Consider the following 17,729-nt stretch of genomic DNA (forward strand, 5'->3'; position numbering starts at 1 on the left):
AGAAGATATTTTGAAAGTCATTGCTGACCAAATACTGCCTTTTCTTGTGAGGCAATGAAGATGGGGATCCTCTCTCCCTTTTCTGGGTGACTAAATCATCCTTGGACATTTTCATGTATTATTGTTGTGTTTTAGCCCAGCCCCACCCTGCCGCTCGCTCACACCACTGTGGTGGGATGGGGGAGAGAACTGAAACGGTAAAAGTGAGAAAACTTGTGGGTTGAGACAAAGACGGTTTAATAGGTAAAGCAAAAACTGCATGCAAGCAAAGCAAAAGAAGGAATTCATTCATTGATTCCCATTGCAGGCAGCGTTCAGCCATCTCCAGGAAAACAGGGCTCCATCCCATGTAATGGTTACTTGGGAAGACAAACGCCATCGCTCTGAACATCTCTGTTTCCTCCTCCTTCCCCCAGCTTTTATTCCTGAGCACGATATCATCTGGTATGGAATATCCCTTTGGTCAGTTGGGTTCAGCTGTCCTGGCTGTGTCCCATCCCAGCTTCTTGTGCACCCCCAGCCCACTGGCTGGTGGGGTGGCGTGAGAAGCAGAAAGCATAGCCTTGGTGCTGCGTAAGCGCAGCTCAGCAGTAAAGAAAATGTCCCTGTGTTATCAACACTGTTTTGGTCACAAATCCAAAATATAGTACCCTACCAGCTACTACGAAGAAAATTAACTCTATCCTAGCCAAAACCAGTACAACCATATGCACTTATTTGTAGACTAACTATTGTTTTCTGATCAAAAAGATTCATTTTGGAAAAAAAACCTTCTTGATTTTTTAGAAAGGTCTCTGTGAAGAAAGGCATCATAATGTCTTCTTCATAGTTTGCCTTCTGCAAATGAATATCTCCTATTAGAGCAGAGGGAAAAAACATGAGGCTCAATTTTCTTATTTGCTTTTTTTGTAAATGTGAACATTCACAATACCTTAATTAAAACCGCTGAGGGCAGGCAGTAGGCCATAATAGGCAGAGGTGGCCATGAGTGATTCCACTTCTTTTGGATCGCAGTTCAGTATTATTTATGGAAATATGATGATAATGCTGTTTGCATTGTAGTTAAAAAATATTTGGAGCTTGAGTGGAATGGTGTTCTAGTATTCAGCTATACAGTTAGAGAAAAACACGGCATTTCTGTCTTGCAGGAAATTCTGTCTTTTCACATTTGTTTTTATCCTGAAGAAAGGAGGAAATTTGACCTTCATAAGTTTTCCAGGAGATGCACATTCTGAAAAATTCACATTAGGAGTAGCCAAAACCTTTTATTTCAATATTGAAATTAAATATTTGACGTTCCTGTCATCGGAATGATGGATTTAGTTAGTTTTTACTGAACTGAATTTACAAGCTTCCTTTCAAAGCAATCACAATGGTAATTTACACTTCCTTATGATGATGCACGATCTGTTCTATAGTTCTTTCGGGCAATTATGGGAGTCTGATACCTGCAGTTTTCCCTGGGACCAAAATCCATAGCCAGAGCTCTTCCCCCTACAATGCGTTGAAAAATTTATAACTCCCGTGAGGGGTGTGTGTATTCAGCCAGTGTATTTCCCTTACGGAGTTGTACCCTTCAAGGACAACTCATATAAAAAATATTGGAACTAAAATTTCAACTTTTGCAAGGTAATGCAGCATGAAGAGAAGTTAAAGTACCACAGAATAATTTAGGTTAAGAGGTCATAAAGAGCTCATGTAGTCCAATCTCCTTCTTAAAAAGGGCAGACTTAAAATTAGATCAGGTTGCTCACGGTCTGGTCCAGTAGACTTTTGAAAATCTCCAAGGATGGAGCATACACATCCTTTTTGATTGGTCTGTTCACTAGTGTCAATGTGAAAGACCTTTTTGTTAGGGCCAACTGAATTTTTTCTTGTAGCTTGTGATCATTGTGTCTTGTCCTGTCACTGTGGGTCTCTGAGGAGGCTGCATCTTCTCTACAAACCACTTGTAGATATTGGAAGGCTGCAGTTAAGTCCCTGTACCTTCCTCTACTCCAAGCTACATAAAACCATCTTCAGCTGGACTCCAGTTTGCTTCTCTTGTACCAGGGCCCAAGAATCTCTGGGTCCTTTTAGGCAAATGAGTTTTTTAGCCAGCCATTGGCCAGCCTTCATCAGTGCATCACAGGTGAGGAACTTAGTTTCTGGCTGAATGCATGATATTCCTGTCAACACATTCCTGCCATTTGTCAAGCTTCTCCTGACTGGCAGTGCTGCCCTGCAGCACACCAACCACTCCTGCCAGCATGGGGTTCCTGGGAGACTCACAGAGGAGCCTTCCACTTCTTCCTCCCTGTCTCTGATGAAGGACTGGTTCCTGAGGAATGGCACTCATTATCAGCTGCTAATTAGGCTTCAGCAGCCTTGCAACAGCCTCAGCTAGCCCTTTCAGCATCCTTGAATGCCTTCTGGCCAGTGCCATGAACCTGTGTGCATCCAGGTGAAGTAGTTCCTAACTCAGTCGTCCTCTACTGTGAGTAGCATGTCCTTCCCAAATCTTTGCTACCAGACATGAAGAACTGGGAGGCCAGCGAGCACACCTTGCCAAGGCAAAGAAAGCACTAAGTACCTTAGCCTGTCCTGTGTCCTTTGTCACTAGGCTCCCTTCCTCCTGAGCAGAGCACACATGTTATCCTTGGTCTCTCTCTTTTTTTTTTTTTTACTGCTGCCTTAACTTACTGTCTTACATGTTGTCTTTCATACCCATAGTGGAGGCCAGCTCCAGCTGCACTTTGTCCTTACGTCATCCCTTTGTGCCTGGGGAATACTCGTATATTACTCTTTGGTAGCCTGTCCTGGTATCCACCTCCTGCATGCTTCCTTTCTGCATTTGGTCTCAGTTCCCAGCCAAGCTGACCTGCTTGCAGCAGAATCTGCTCATTTTCCTGTACATTGCAATGGGTAGTTCTTATGCTTTAAAGAAATTGTTCCTTAAGACTGAGAAGCTCTTTCTGGGCCCTTTTGTACTTCATAGCTGCCTCCAGTGGGATCCTGTCTATGAGTTCCCAGAACAAGCCGAAGTCCAGAAGCCCAGGGCTTTTATCCTGCTTGCCTTCTTCACTTCCCTCAGAATCTCGAATGCTGTTATCTCATGAAGGCAGTCATGGTCACTGCAGCCAAGGCTGCTGTTGACTATTATATCCACAGCCAGAGGGTGTGTGAATAACAGGTCAAGACTATTATCTCCAGATGGAAACCCAGTACTTGCATTAGATAATTGTCCCTGATGCACTTTCTGGATTGATTGCTCCTTATGGTGCTGCTCTTTCAGAAGATGCTGAAGTAGCTAGCCTCGGATTATGGAGCTCTGACAGTTAAAAGAACTCTTCACATCCAGTCCCTCTTCTTGACAAGTCAGTCTGTAATGAATGCCCACTATGACGTTCCCCTTGCTGGCCTCCCCTCTGAATCTGATTTACAGGCTTTCAGTAGACCAGTTGTCTGTTAGGAAGCAAAGCTCCATGCATTCAAGGTGCCCACTGTCCAGAACATAACCCTTGTCTTGTCATCCCTGCCTGTCCTTCCTAAAGAGCAATATCCATCCACTGCAGCACTCCTGTTGTTCTGGCTGTCCTGTCATACCTGGGCAATTGATGTCATTAAACAGTCTCTCAGTTCTTCCCGTTTTTTTCTCAGACTGTGATAATTTTTGTACAAGTGTTTGAGATGGGCATGTGGTCATACTGCTTTCTCATGGGGAGCTTGAGAGCCTCTCCTGTTGTGCTGTCTTGCATGTTTCTCTAGCTTGGCATTTTATCAAATCAATTCCAAATGTTGTGGACCATCTGAGAAGTGGAAATATTTTTTTTTTTCAGTCAGGCTGATCCATTGTGTAACATTTAATTTATACATTTTATACTGCAAAATTGCATTTATTGGAAAATCATTATAATCAGGAAGTCTTGATTAACTCTAATGATAACTTTCCAGTTTTCCATACCTCCAAAAGCCCAAAATTCTGATGAGACTGAAAGAAGAAACACTGAAGTGAAAATTCACTGCAAGAAAAACATACTTGAAACAGAAAAGAGATGAAAGAAAATTGAATATTAATGCATACTATATCTGTATTTTTCCAGGCAGTGCTTTCAGGTTAATCACAGGCAAAATTTCTTAACCGCTTCTGTAGTAACATGTTTTTTACTCTTTATGCATCCAGATTTGACTTGACAAATGTATATTCTTGGAATATTTGGTAAACAACTTTATTTTAGCATAGTAAGAAATTTCTACAAACGAGCTCCTGTTTAAAGTGAATTCTAATTAACTAACCCATTAATGCTGTATATCTTGTAGATATTTGTCTTCATCAACTCCTTTCCACAAATGCTTCTCTAAAGAACAATAGTTGCCTTAAAAACAATTTGGGCCAAAATGGTGCCAGATTTCATCACGGTACAATATCCAATGTATTTTCTGAGTGTCACAGTGTTGACTGGATAAGCAAACAGACTTCACAGATGTAATTTCTACCGTATGGCAAGGACACAGAAGAATAAACCAGCCTTGACCTAGAAAAAACATTGTCTTCTTTTCAGTCTCTAGTTAACCTCCACAGACAGTGTGTAGTGCCCAGACCTGAAGTTAAGCTCATGCATAAATACTTTTCTAGACTTTCAAGCTGAATGAGAGTGACTCAACTGTATATTCTCTTGGAGCAGTCCAAGGGTCTTCCCCTTGGTTATCCAGAAGCTGGAACTTTGACGCAAAAATAAAATACAGCAATTATCTTGGAAAAAATCATGTAAGCCGATAACACTGAAATATCCAACACACTGACATTTTTTTCATGTTAGGTTTTTCATCTTATTTATGGAGGGATAAGAACTGAGCATCATTTGGGGTTTGATATTTTGTTCGTGATGTTCTCAGAAATAACTAGGTAATTATCTTTTTACTGGACAGATCATATAATATCCATTCATGATCTGCTTTTGGGCTTGCATTTTTTCTGTTTTTAACCTCTTGATGGGCATACACCACTGATGTCTTTTAAAGTGCTGGCCAAGTATTTTAAAACCTCAGTTGGTGTAAAGCTTAGACCCGTGATCCAGCTACTTAACATATAACTTAGTGGATAATGAAGGATGGATGAAATTGCCTCACTTTGCATTTGCCCTTTCTAAGAGCATACATGGATGATCACAGCAGCCCTGTTTCTGTGCATTAGCCTGTTAAACTTCAGTTGCTGTGTTAACATGTGTTTGACCCCCTGTATTTCTATTGAAGCCTGATAATTGCTGTCTTGTTGGGCTAATATTTGGCTTCTGTTGATGGAAACTGCTAAATTTCATTGTATTTTTCTGCTAGTTGAGTAAGTGATGGTTTACATGAGGGAGAAACTGTAATTCTCCTGCAACATTTGTAGAGTTTCCTACTTCTGTTGTTAATTTACATTATCAAAATCACAGTAGTATTTTTTTTCCTTTCCCCTTTCTTTGTTTCATTTCTCAAGCAAGTTCATCTGAGGAAAATGTGCTTCGTTTCTTTGAACTCCTTAGGTGTGTAATAATCAGTGAACAAGTAACTTACAAAATAAATGGTTTTCTTATGATATATTTGCCCTGAAATGAACACCTTAAGGTTAGAAGGTGCTGCAGATGTTTTTATCATATCCTTTCCTCATGATATTTTGAGGTTTTGGTAGTTTAGAAACTGATAAACTTTAAAACGTTTTGGTGCTTACCTGAAACCAATCTGGTTCTCTGTCCTGATGTTTCAGGGTGACATCACACGTCTTGATGTCTTTGGGCACTGATTAAGGTTAAATTCCACTTACTTTCCTCATTGCTTTTAATTAATCGTATAGGTCAATTATGATGCATAGCATGTCAGCAGAATATAAAACTGTGTTGGCCTCATGTAAAGCATAGAGCACTGGATTGAGTACAATGGCTGATTCAGATGAAAGTAGCATGCACTGCAGTGCAAGTTTTGGGGTGTGAAGTTAATAGATGTAACTTTCTCCACTTGCACTGATTGCTGTACTGTGCTTTCCCATGTTGGGAGTGAACTCTGTATAACTGAATCAAGACCCAATCTGTGAGGCCATAGCTTCCATGTGTACAAATTCCACACAGCTATTTCAATAACAACACTGTGAATATTCCCAGAGTAGCATGGATTCTGCTTATGGCAAACAAAATAAGGAGGATAGGGTGAGTTTACTGTTGGAACTCTTCAAAGGAAGAGTACATTAGAGTATTTTAATTTCAACCTTTATACGTTATACCTCTTTTATACTCAGTTATTATAACGGTACGTGAAGCAGAGTCACCTACTATTCTTAGGCTTGGAACTCAGCTGTCTCTACCTTTGCACTGTTAGCACAGTGATCGTGGCATTTGCCAGCTAACACTTTCCCAGGTGATTCTTGGGCACATTTTGGGAGCTAATGAGCAGCTTGCAAGTGATTATCCTGGATTGAAGACTAAGAGAATTTAATATTGTGGAGTGTACCATTCTCGGCCACCTAGTTCTCACTGCCAGGGAACAGTCCCAGGCATTTAGTTTACTAGTACAGGCATAGCCTCTTAAGTGGGAGAGAAGACTCATTAATTTAACTGGATTGGAGCCAGAGTGCTCAGTCATTTGTAGAATCAAATTCTAAAGAGAGGTAATAATATCTTAATTTATATTTTAGTATTACTGATTGCTCATTAATATGTAATCAATCAATCCTTTACATTTCTGAGTCAACTTTTACATGAATTTATTGCTCGCTAAGGAGTACTGCAGGCAGGGTTCCATATAAAAGTCCTGACATTGGCAGTTGTGGATTCACAAAGTGGGTATCTGGTTCAAAACTGGATTTGAATTCCACCTGAACTCAATAGGATTTTCAGAAAATCCCTGCTAAACCGAGTGGATAAAAAGATGGCAGATGGGCTTCAGCGTAAATAAATATATTGCCTAGGGACATTAGGGATGCATGATTTAATCATACTTACATGATGCCAAACCCCAGAACTGTCACTTAAAACTCAAGAACTGCTCTGAAGTCATTAGCAGCAGCTCCAAAGCCAACAAAACGCTACCCATCATCAGAAAAGACACCTAGGACAAAACAGGAAGCTCATTTTTGCAGCTGATTTTGCTCTGTATAAAAGCCTGATGTGCACTGTCTCAAGTAGTGAATGGGGTTCTGGCCTCTGTCTGTCAAGAAGAACATGAGAGGTCAGAGAGGGGCACCAGGAACGTGAAGAAGATGGAGGAGCTGCCTCATAAGGAGAAACTGGACAGATTGAGACTCTTGCATCTGTACAGAGGAGTCTAAGGAGGATATGATCAAGGTCACAGAATCCCCAGTTCCCATCACACTGGAACTAGGAGGCACATACTGAAACCGCTGCGGGACTTTCAGCAACTCCACCTGCAATGGACTACAGATTGTGGCTGGAGTTGCGTGATCTCCCTGTATTGCACCTTCTCTTCCACTGTGGGAATCAAAATCTTGGGCTGGAGTGACCAGTGGCCTGAACAAGCTTGATGTTATGTTGTAAATGTAATTCTGACAAGATACATGCTTCCTAAGGGTAGTTATTTGTATTTGTGTGCATCTGAATATAAACTCCTCCATTCAGGAATGGACCATACTATTTCCATTTCTTTTGTTTTGAATGTACTTTAAGATCCTTTAAACTTCTCTGCTGCCTTCCTAGATTGTTTTTTTTTTTTTCCTTATCATCTTTTGTTTTCTTTGCAAATTTTCCAGCCTTTCTGATTTCTAGTCAGTATGGATTGATAATAGTTTCCTCTTTCTCCTCCCCGGCACCCACCCCCCCCCCCCCCCCCCCCCTTGCTTTTTGTTATGCAAAGCTTTCAAAGTTTCACTTTGTCATTAACATACCTGTCTAACATGACTGGGATGAATTGCTGCTAAGAGGTGTTTATTTCTCCATTGCCTACCAAGGGAGCTTAGATATATAGCTTAAACTAAAAACCTAGCTTTCAGGTGGCTAATGCTAGGTGAAATTAATTTGCCCCAACTACATAAAATACCACCTGGGATTATCCACTGTTGGTTCATTTAAGATATAACTGTGTTGTCACCACTGTCCCTAGTCAATTACCAACCTTCAGTGGTATGGAGAATTCAGGTTATTTATCGTAAAGCAGAATCACAGAGTGGTCGGGGTTGGAAGGCACCTCTGGAATCATCTAGTCCAACCCCCTGCTAAAGCAGGGTCACCCACAGCAGGTTGCACAGGATTGTGTCCAGGCAGGTTTTGAATGCTTCCAGAGAAGGAGACTCCACAGTCTCCCTGGGCAGCCTGTGCCAGGGCTCTGCCATGCTCAAAGGAAATAAGTTCTTCCTCACATTCAGGTGGAACTCCCTGTGTTGCAGTTTGTGCCCGTTGCCCCTTGTCCTGTCACTGGGCACCACTGAAAAGAGCCCGGCCCCATCCTCTTGGCACCTGCCCTTGAGACATCTGCAGGCATTGATAAGATCCCCTCTGTCTTCTCTTCTCCAGGATAAACAAGCCCAGCTCTCTCAGCCTTCCCTCATAAGGGAGATGCTCCAGTCTCCCCATCATCCTTGTAGCCCTCTGCTGGGCCCTCTCCAGCAGTTCCCAGTCTCTCCTGAACTGGGGAGCCCAGCACTGGACACAGCACCCCAGATGCGGCCTCACCAGGGCAGAGCAGAGGGGCAGGATCACCTCCCTCCACCTGCTGGCCACACTCCTCCTGATGCACCCCAGGGTCCCGTTGGCCTTCTTGGCCACCAGGGCACACTGCTGGCCCATGGGCACCTTGCTGCCCACCAGCACTCCCAAGTCCTTCCCAGCAGGCCAGCCTCAGCCTGTACTGGTGCATGGGGTTATTCCCAGGGGCAGGACCTTATGCTTGCCTTTGCAAGCAGTACTGTAGTCTATTGGTATATTCAGAATTTTCTGATTTCCACTTGCTAATAGTTTTAAAAAGTTAGATGTCCTGAATGTAGATTACTGCCATACCATAACATCATTATTTCCTTTAAAAATACTGTTCTCATTCTAGTCAGGCTAACTATTTGCATTGGGAATACTGACTGCTGTGAGACTAAGGAGGTACGCTGAGGGAAAACATTGCAATTTTGGTCTGTATCTTACATTATTTTTCTAAGTGTCCTCTGCAGTTTGCTGTCAAATATGGCACTAAAGTCAAGAGGCCTTTGTTCTGGTTTGGTACACTTCTACCTTCATTGTTCGGTAGGTGTCTGTGATGTCCGCTATGTCAAATCATGAAGAATTTCTATCTGATTTGTCTTCAAATTCTTAAGTTCGAGATCCTTAAGTACTGCTGTCTTTCCTTTAACACGATTCAATTCCATTTGTCTGTGACAAGGTGATTTTGTGTTTCTGCTGGGTTTGTCTTTTTGACACCTTTTTCTTTAAGTAGTTTTATACCTTCCTGTCTGTTCCAATTAATGCTGTCTGAAGAGATTTGGCATACTGTATGAAGACCCCCAGTTATACTGTTGCACAGAGCTAAAGCCCTCATTTTTTGACTTGTGGTGCAGCCCACCATCCATCTCTGGTATTTTATTTCTTCTCTTGTTTGTGGGTCTGAAAAGGCCACCAAGGAAATTATTTAGTTTCCATCTCTTCAGTTACTTCCAAAATCCTTTAAGTCTCCTATAATTGGTTTCAGTGTTTCCCACCTCCATTTGAGAGGTGACATATTACTTACTTCATATTCTCCATTCAAACTTTCTGTTAGATTTCCTACTTTTGGTCTATGGAGATTTAATGTCTTTCATTGTCCTAATTTCTTTCCAGCTCTCACTTCCTGATTTCATTAAGACTCTTTAGACTGCATTTTTGGCAATCATAGGGACACTAAAAAGGACTTTACAAAAGGTATTAAAACTTTTGAAACCCTCAAGGCAGATGGGTCTCTCTTGAAACCTTGTGATTTATTCTGCAGAAGAAGCAGAATAAGCAAGCCCCTGGAGCAGAAGCAGGGGTTAGTCACTGTAAGAGAAAACCAAATCCAAACAGTTCTTTTAATGAGCACAGGAGACTTAATGTATGTCTTCATTGTTTGAGATAACACACTTTTACTTCTGAGCAGATCACGTAGCTATTACTGGCTATTACTGAGAAGTAGTTCGTTTTCTGGGCAGTATTTATGAGAAAGAAAGTGAAATCATTTGATATATGGTATTTTATTTATGCATTAGATCAATATGGTTAATTAATTTCAGGTCTAGCAACCTGGAAAGAGAAAGCATTCAAACATTTGACAATCTGTTATGGTAATCCTAATTCATAAATATCCAAAGCAAGACAGGTCACTTTCAGAGCAACTTGATAAACTCATTACAAGCTGACACTTTAGAGATTTTCAAGGAAATTCCCTCTCGATATGCTATCTGTATTGGATAAATACCCAATGGTGGCATCTGTACCTTTATAACCTGCACAGCCCAAAGGATTTGCATCTTTAAGGCAAGCCACGAATCTGTTCTGAAAGTGAAGCTAAATTCCAGAAAGTAGATCTTCAGCTAGCTGAAGGGATTATTTCCATTCTTCCAATCAGAATATAAAGCATAAGAGAAAAATATTTTTGGTTTCTGGTAAAATTTCCTATTTGAGTCCATGTCCAGTAGTGACTGAATTTGATCCTTGTTGGAAACAAAGGAAAACCATTGATTGTAAGATTTGCCAGTAATTAATTAGACCAAAAAGCCATACACATTCGGCTTCTCTCAGTTCAGAGGAAATTATTTCTTTTTGACTCATGCCATCAAGTGACAGTTACTTGAGACTTCATGGAGTAATGTAGAGGACATCTCTTAGCCCAGTGGTGATCAGTTTATATTCTGAAACTTGCTACTGATTGCACTTTTAAGTTAAAGGTAATAATGAAATGGATCTTAAAATTATCTGGCTCTTAAAAATATATAGAGGAAACTTGTGACTGTTTGTCCAGTTGTAGTAACAACAGAGGGCAACAGATCTTCAGTTGTCATAGATCCACAACTGACACTGAACTATGACAATTTACACAAGTTTAGTTGCTGGATCCCTTTGGTAGATTTTCCTCCTAACTTGTCTTACTGATTCCTTGCTCCTGTGTAGCTGAACAGTGCATAACAATTGTTACTTTGAGGAAGGAAACAATCTTTTCAACAATCATTGAAAATACTGCATCACTATTACCTAAAGCAGCCTCGGTTTGGGTTTCTGCAGGATGGGAATCTCAGAAAGCATTTGGCTTCTCGTCCCTGTAGTCCTTCCGTACCTGCTTTCCATTAACACTGTATGGTACAGTGTGAAGCCTATCTTATATGATGTAGCTGTACGGCTGCCCTGCCACCAGGCCACATTTCTCCTTGAAATTATGATACAAAGAGGCCTAAATCTGATGGGAAAGCATTAGTTTGCTCTGGTGTTGCACCCAGAAAAGGGTATCACCAATGTACACTGAGATGCGATACTGTTTCCTGAGGCTCCTTGTGCCATTGGGGCTGCAGCATCAGGCAAATTCTGCCGCATTCACTGCATAGTGAGTGTAATGATACAACAGGGCTCACTTCGTAAGTCTCAGAAAGTCTACCTAAAACAAATCAGGAAATCTTTAAACCAATACCATAACCGAAGTATCGTTTAGAAATAATAATCTGACAAGTTTGGACTATGTAGACTTTATTGACTATAAATAGCTTAGTTTAAGCGAAAACCTTCAGCCACGTGTAAACCTCATGTATTTACTATATTAGGTGACTAGTGCTTATTCATTTCAACTGCTTATCTTCTAAACTTGTAGATGAGCTCTGTAGACATGGGGTTGAATGAGGCTTTGCTATTACAGGCTAAAGCTCTCTCAGGTTCACACCATTAAGATAATTATTTTTCATAATGTTTGAGAAATGTCATCCAGAAAAAGCATATGATGTAACAGGCATGCTTTATCTGTTTTATTATTAAGTGACACCTATACTTGGACTGTGACACACATTTTGTTAGCAGTGCTTCAGCTTGGTTTGTGAAGACAGGGATGAAAAAGAAACTGCCTTGTTCTAGTGCAAATTCTTTTTCCCCTGAAGCCATTCTAATATTCACTTTGCATCACACAGGAAAGTACAACTAATAGAAAAGAGGTCAAAGTCAGACAAAGCAAGTGAATCAAGCTGTCTTATATTAGATTTCTGGGTATGCCTCATGAAGACAGATAGGTGACTGGCTGGTTCATGCAGATTTGTTGGCAATGTCAATTGACCTTAGGAGGTGGATAGTTGCCTTTTACTTGTAAAAACACAGCTGAGCAATATGATTTTTTAGCAGCTCCTTTGCTACAACGGCACTTTGAGGTATTCTGTAGAACTGTCTTTAAAATTCTACATTGCTGGCTTGAGTCAGACTTTTTATCAACATGTGCATGTGCCCATGTATATAGATATATATATGTATAAATGTTTATGTAAGATTTCCATTAATTTTCATTTTTTATTAATGTAATCTTCAAATGCAAGAGCAAAAAATGAGCATGTGGCTGCTTCCACAGTGTCTATGTTGTATAAATAAGCCATTAAGCCCAAATTCAGCCCTCACTGTAGAGCTACTGTGTTAGATGAAACTGTCAGTTGTGCTTGGATCTGTCTTGGATCCTTTAGGTCTTCTCAACTCTGTGATAGCTTTAATCCATTGATCCATCTGTACTAGAATCTGAATGAATCAGACTACATTGTGTCTTTTGTCTTTCTGTTACGTGTAGGAGAAATGGGGGACAAAGGACAGAAAGGCAGCATGGGACGGCATGGAAAAATCGGTCCTATTGGTTCAAAAGGTACGCTTAGTTAAATTGTTTTTCCATTTATGTTTCAGTTGGAAAATCTGTGATCTTTTATGGTTGAGAAAAATACAGGGCTTGAAAAATAAGTCTCAGAGGTTACTATAATAGGGAGTTTCTCACACTGTAGTCAGCCAGATGACTGAGATCTCTCAGCCAGTTACCTTTCGCTCTGACACCAGTATATTTAGCCTTAAAACGGGGTGAGAATCCTGGTTTAAGGCTCAGTAAAGAACTTCGTGCACCATCACACAAGTGTGGACAGTTATAAGAAGTAGATGGGAAAATGCACTGTATTCTGGCAAATTTTAAGAGCCAGAAGACTTGAATTCTGATCTTGCATACTCCATAGGCTTCCTATGTGACTTTAAGTCATTTGAACCAATGTTTACTTAAGCATCTAGGTTATGAATCTAGATCTAGGCACCAGCATAGCGTATCCAGCCCTTTTCCTTCTGCAGTGTTTGAACGTACTGGTTCTGTGAAGTTCATGGATGTAAACAAAATGGATATTGGTACATGTTCTTTGTGTTCAAGTTTCACAGCTTTGGTTGGCCTCTGTTGTGGAACACCTAGGACAGAAAAATCTTTATTTTTCCTTGGGCATATTTCTACTTTCCACATTTGAATGTTACTACAGAAAAAATAAGTATGTGCTAAATGAACTGTTGACCAAAAAAGCTGCCTTAGATTTACATTCTTTTTCCTGTCTTTAGGTGAAAAAGGAGATAATGGTGACATAGGACCACCAGGTCCTAATGGTGACCCAGGTAATCCATGACACACACCTTGTGTATGTGAAGGATTTTACGAGGTGCATGCATTATCACCAAAAATACATACTGGGAGAAATAATGAGTAATATTTGTATAGGCACTGTAATATTTCACTGCAATATTTTCGAATTACTTAGAATTATTGAAGGTACAGTAGTTGCTGGACTTGTAGTGTATTTGTTGAAGCAATGTCTCAGAGCTTATCGGAGGTATAATCACTCCTGAAGACTAGCAGGAACTAAAGTGCAACTGTCCGTATCATTCATCACCATTGCCAAGGGACATGTATGCATATCACACTCTGGCTTCCAGCCAACAAAAAGTTGGAAGTGCCTGGCCCTCCATGGATTATTGTTATAGAAGCAGGAGATTACCAGGGATACAGATCTTCCAGAGAAAAATGTCAAAGCCTAGTGTAAGAAGTGTAAGCCGTACAAAAGTAGCAGATTCAGATTTTACCCAATTTGTTCTTTCAAAGGTGAGGTACAGCAATTACTTTTCTCATAAGAAGATAATCTGTCACTCTAATTCTTGAGCCAGAGTACCATATACCTAGTCATCAAGCACAGTTTTGCGGTATAAGTACCCTAGGCTTAGGCTGACTTAGACAGCTAAACTGACTAATTGGGTGGTCAAATGCAGATTTGAATAATTACACACAGAACCGGAAACTGGAATTTATCCTTGTTTTGAAATTTGAGCTCACAGATATAACAACTCACTCTCATAGTATTCTCATTCAGATTATCTTTGTCAAACTAATACAGATTTGGGTTAATAGATGGTTTTCTATTGTCTTATTTTATTAGAAGAAGTACTGTAAATTCTGTACTTTCAAAAGTACAGAACTACATTTTGCAGGTAATTATGCGCTTTACATGTTTGGAACATTAGCCTTTTGGATCTACTGTGTTATGTTCCTCCTGAGGAACAGGCAAACAATGTGCTGTACAGATTTTTGTTGTGGAAAATGTGCTCTTTGGAGAAGACTGAAGAGAATAATTTTACTCAACATGAAAAATTTTGACAAATGTTTTTTGTTTTAAAAAAATCTGTATCTTTTTTTGCAGGGAATATCTGTCTGTGTTTAGGTTAGCACTAATCATGCAAGGCTGAAGCTTCATGGGACGTGAACTGAGCTGTTCTGGATAGGCCAGGGCACTCATGAGAACCATGCAATGGTGCAGGGTAGCAAAGGCTCTAGGTTTCTGTCTGTTATTTGCCAGACAGCCCTCTTCAGGGCTGCCAGGCGGGACCTTTTGTTTACATAATTATTGAAATTAGATAGCTTTTTGATTTTGGTGTGTCTGTATCATTTCACAGGCATCCCCTGTGAGTGCAGCCAGCTAAGGAAGGCTATTGGTGAAATGGATATCCAAGTGGCCCAGCTGATGACAGAACTAAAATTCATAAAAAATGGTAGGTTAATTTTATATAAATATTTTCCTTTCTTGTTCCCTCATTTTACCAGTGTAATTGCTCATAGAAAACGTCACTGTTCCACATCTGACTTGTGAAGCTATTTTGGGGTGTACAGTAACTTGGTTTATAGAAATGCGAGTGCTCACTTTTCAGCACTGCCCTCCCCCGCAGCTGTTGCTGGTGTGCGTGAGACAGATAATAAGATATATCTGCTGGTGAAGGAAGAGAAAAGATACAAGGAAGCCCAACTCTACTGCCATGGAAGAGGAGGAACGCTGAGCATGCCCAAGGATGAGACTGCCAACAATCTGATTGCCTCGTACATCAACCAAGCTGGGCTAACCAGAGTTTTCATTGGGATTAACGACCTAGAGAAAGAGGGAAATTTTGTCTATTCTGACAGATCGCCCATGCAGACCTTCAACAAATGGCGCAGTGGGGAGCCCAACAATGCTTATGACGAAGAGGACTGTGTGGAGATGGTGGCATCTGGAGGATGGAATGATGTTGCATGTCATATTACCATGTATTTTGTCTGTGAATTTGACAAAGAAAATGTCTAAGCTTGTCTGCTCTTTCTTTATATTAAGGCAAGTTTTTAAGCGGATTGTACAAGTTACGCCATGTTAATAGAGTACAAGCGGTATTTTGCAAGTATGTGGCATCAGTGTTGTACAGCTGTAAATACAATTTAGGTATTTCAAATATCAGTATTTACCCTTCAGAAGGGAAGTGATAAGATATAGCTTGGTTTTTCTGTAGGAAAATATATGTATTTAGATAAAAATGTGGTTTGGGGCTAAATTCTGCTCTGACAACAGGTAACAAATGCAATTGTGTGGCTGTAAGGGAAGGCAGAATTTGGCCTCTAGTTGATGGAATGATTATTTCTGAAGAAGTAGATTCCTGATATTTTAGCTTAACAAAATTTTTAGTTATAAATGTTAATTGCTTGTAGTGCTACAGGGATATTTCAGCAAATATTTTGTATACTGTAGTTAAGTACAAATATTACTGTAAGTTTTTTGGATATGAAGGTATTACAACTTTTCTTTTTTTTTAAACTGTAAAAGCAAATCAACAAATAAGGAGTCCTACCAATTTTGTAATGTGTATTTACAGATGTATGACAAGGAGGCACCTAAGTAAACTGAGTTTTAGTGCTTTTTAGTGCTGCGGGAGGACAAAGTTCTTATAATTTAGTACTGAAAGAGGGATCCCAGCTAGATGGGTGTTTTGTTTTGGGGTTGACTAAAGGTAAAAGTAAGATTTTGGTTTTCTGAATTCTTTAGCTGAACATGATTCAGTGCATGAACTATTTCAGAACCCAAATAATTTCTCAGAGTAAGCACGTTTCACATTTGTATAAGATGATCTTGGTGCATCTTGTTACAAAACAAACAGAATACCAGCCCTCCACAATTTAAGGCAGACTTCATAAATAGACAATGAATCTCATCAAACCAGTTTAGCTAGTAGTTCCCTTTGGTAGGAAAACAGCTTACATGTTTACTCAGTTTGTAAGGACGACCCCCTGAAAAACAGCAGAGGTTTCCAAAATTTTCCTGATTATGTATATAGCATTAATAAGTAATTTTGCACAAATAATTTATGTACCCAATTTACAATTGCATGTGATGGAAAATATGATGCGTATTTTAAAAAACAACAACAACATATTTTCACAAAGGTAACGATGAATTACTTTGGATCTTCCTAAGAGCCAGTTGCATATCTTACCTTGCTGCTAGGCATAGAAAGACGACTGCAAAATCTCTGACTGTGTTTTTTAAGGAATATCTTACACGGTGGTTTAAGATGATTTTTAAGGAGAAATTATCCTTTGTATAACATAGTTATCAAAATACATATCTGATCATTATGGGAGATTGGTCTACAGGATATCCACAGTGGATGTGGCAGTGGTCCCAGAGATTTCACTACCATGAGGCAAGACCCGCTCATCAACTCTACAGTGCTATGGTATATAAACAATCGATGGCCATAAAATTCTGTTTATATCTACAGAGTCTGACAATATTTGATGCAATGCTATTATTACATACCTAAGAAAACAAACCATTTTGCTTACTATAGTTACTCTGTGAGTGTGAATGCATTTTTTATATATATATATATATATATATATATGTTTGCTATTAATTTTGAACATCAGTAGTAAATTCCCATAATATTTGAATATCGGCCCAGCTCCAGAGCAGTCACTCTAAGAAATGAATGGTCCTTTGATTGCTTTACTTTCTTTCTAATAAAGGTAGGTATGATTCCTATATGTTAGGTGTTCTTCCAACTAGATATTGAAATCTATGAAATGATGCGAATAATGGCTCTACAGTAATATTCAAAGACTCTTTACAGAATTTGCAGGGAGGTAACAATTCCACTGAAGCAATTTGTTTAGAATAGCACCTTTTGAATATTATGATTGTTTTCTGCCTGCTATAGAAATCCTCAGAAACCATTTAAATCTCCAACGTACTTTTGTTGAATCATTGTAGCTATATTAAAACAGTCCAAACCTGAGTTACAGATATCTGGAGCTCCATCATTATGTATGTCCTGAAGTTGCTAACTTTATTTTTCACCCAGGTTTTGAAAGTCTCTGTTGTAATGTTCGATTTCCTTCAGAAACATGAAAAGAGGCCTTTTGAGGAGGTGGGAAGCTTTTTCAGATGCCAGATTCTCCTATTTTAGCTGGAAGTCACATGATGTTTATAAAGATTGCCTTGA

The 17,729-nt window shown here is 39.7% G+C and overlaps 1 protein-coding gene across 3 annotated transcripts in view; it reads left to right on the forward strand.

Annotated features, from left to right (window-relative positions):
• Nucleotides 1–17,522, forward strand: part of COLEC11 (collectin subfamily member 11) — a 41,398-nt gene extending 23,876 nt beyond the window's left edge. For 2 of the 3 annotated variants that reach the window (XM_056344211.1, XM_056344212.1), the window contains exons 4-7: nucleotides 12,706–12,777; nucleotides 13,497–13,550; nucleotides 14,880–14,975; nucleotides 15,132–17,522. In XM_056344211.1, the coding sequence (XP_056200186.1) occupies nucleotides 12,706–12,777; nucleotides 13,497–13,550; nucleotides 14,880–14,975; nucleotides 15,132–15,541 (632 nt within the window). In that variant the 3' untranslated portion in view covers nucleotides 15,542–17,522. The remainder of the gene's footprint in view (nucleotides 1–12,705; nucleotides 12,778–13,496; nucleotides 13,551–14,879; nucleotides 14,976–15,131) is intronic. The other variant, XM_056344213.1, reaches the window with a different exon arrangement.
• Nucleotides 17,523–17,729: the final 207 nt, after the last annotated feature.

The sequence above is a fragment of the Falco biarmicus genome, chromosome 6 (genome assembly GCF_023638135.1).
Source record: "Falco biarmicus isolate bFalBia1 chromosome 6, bFalBia1.pri, whole genome shotgun sequence".
Lineage (NCBI taxonomy): Eukaryota > Metazoa > Chordata > Aves > Falconiformes > Falconidae > Falco > Falco biarmicus.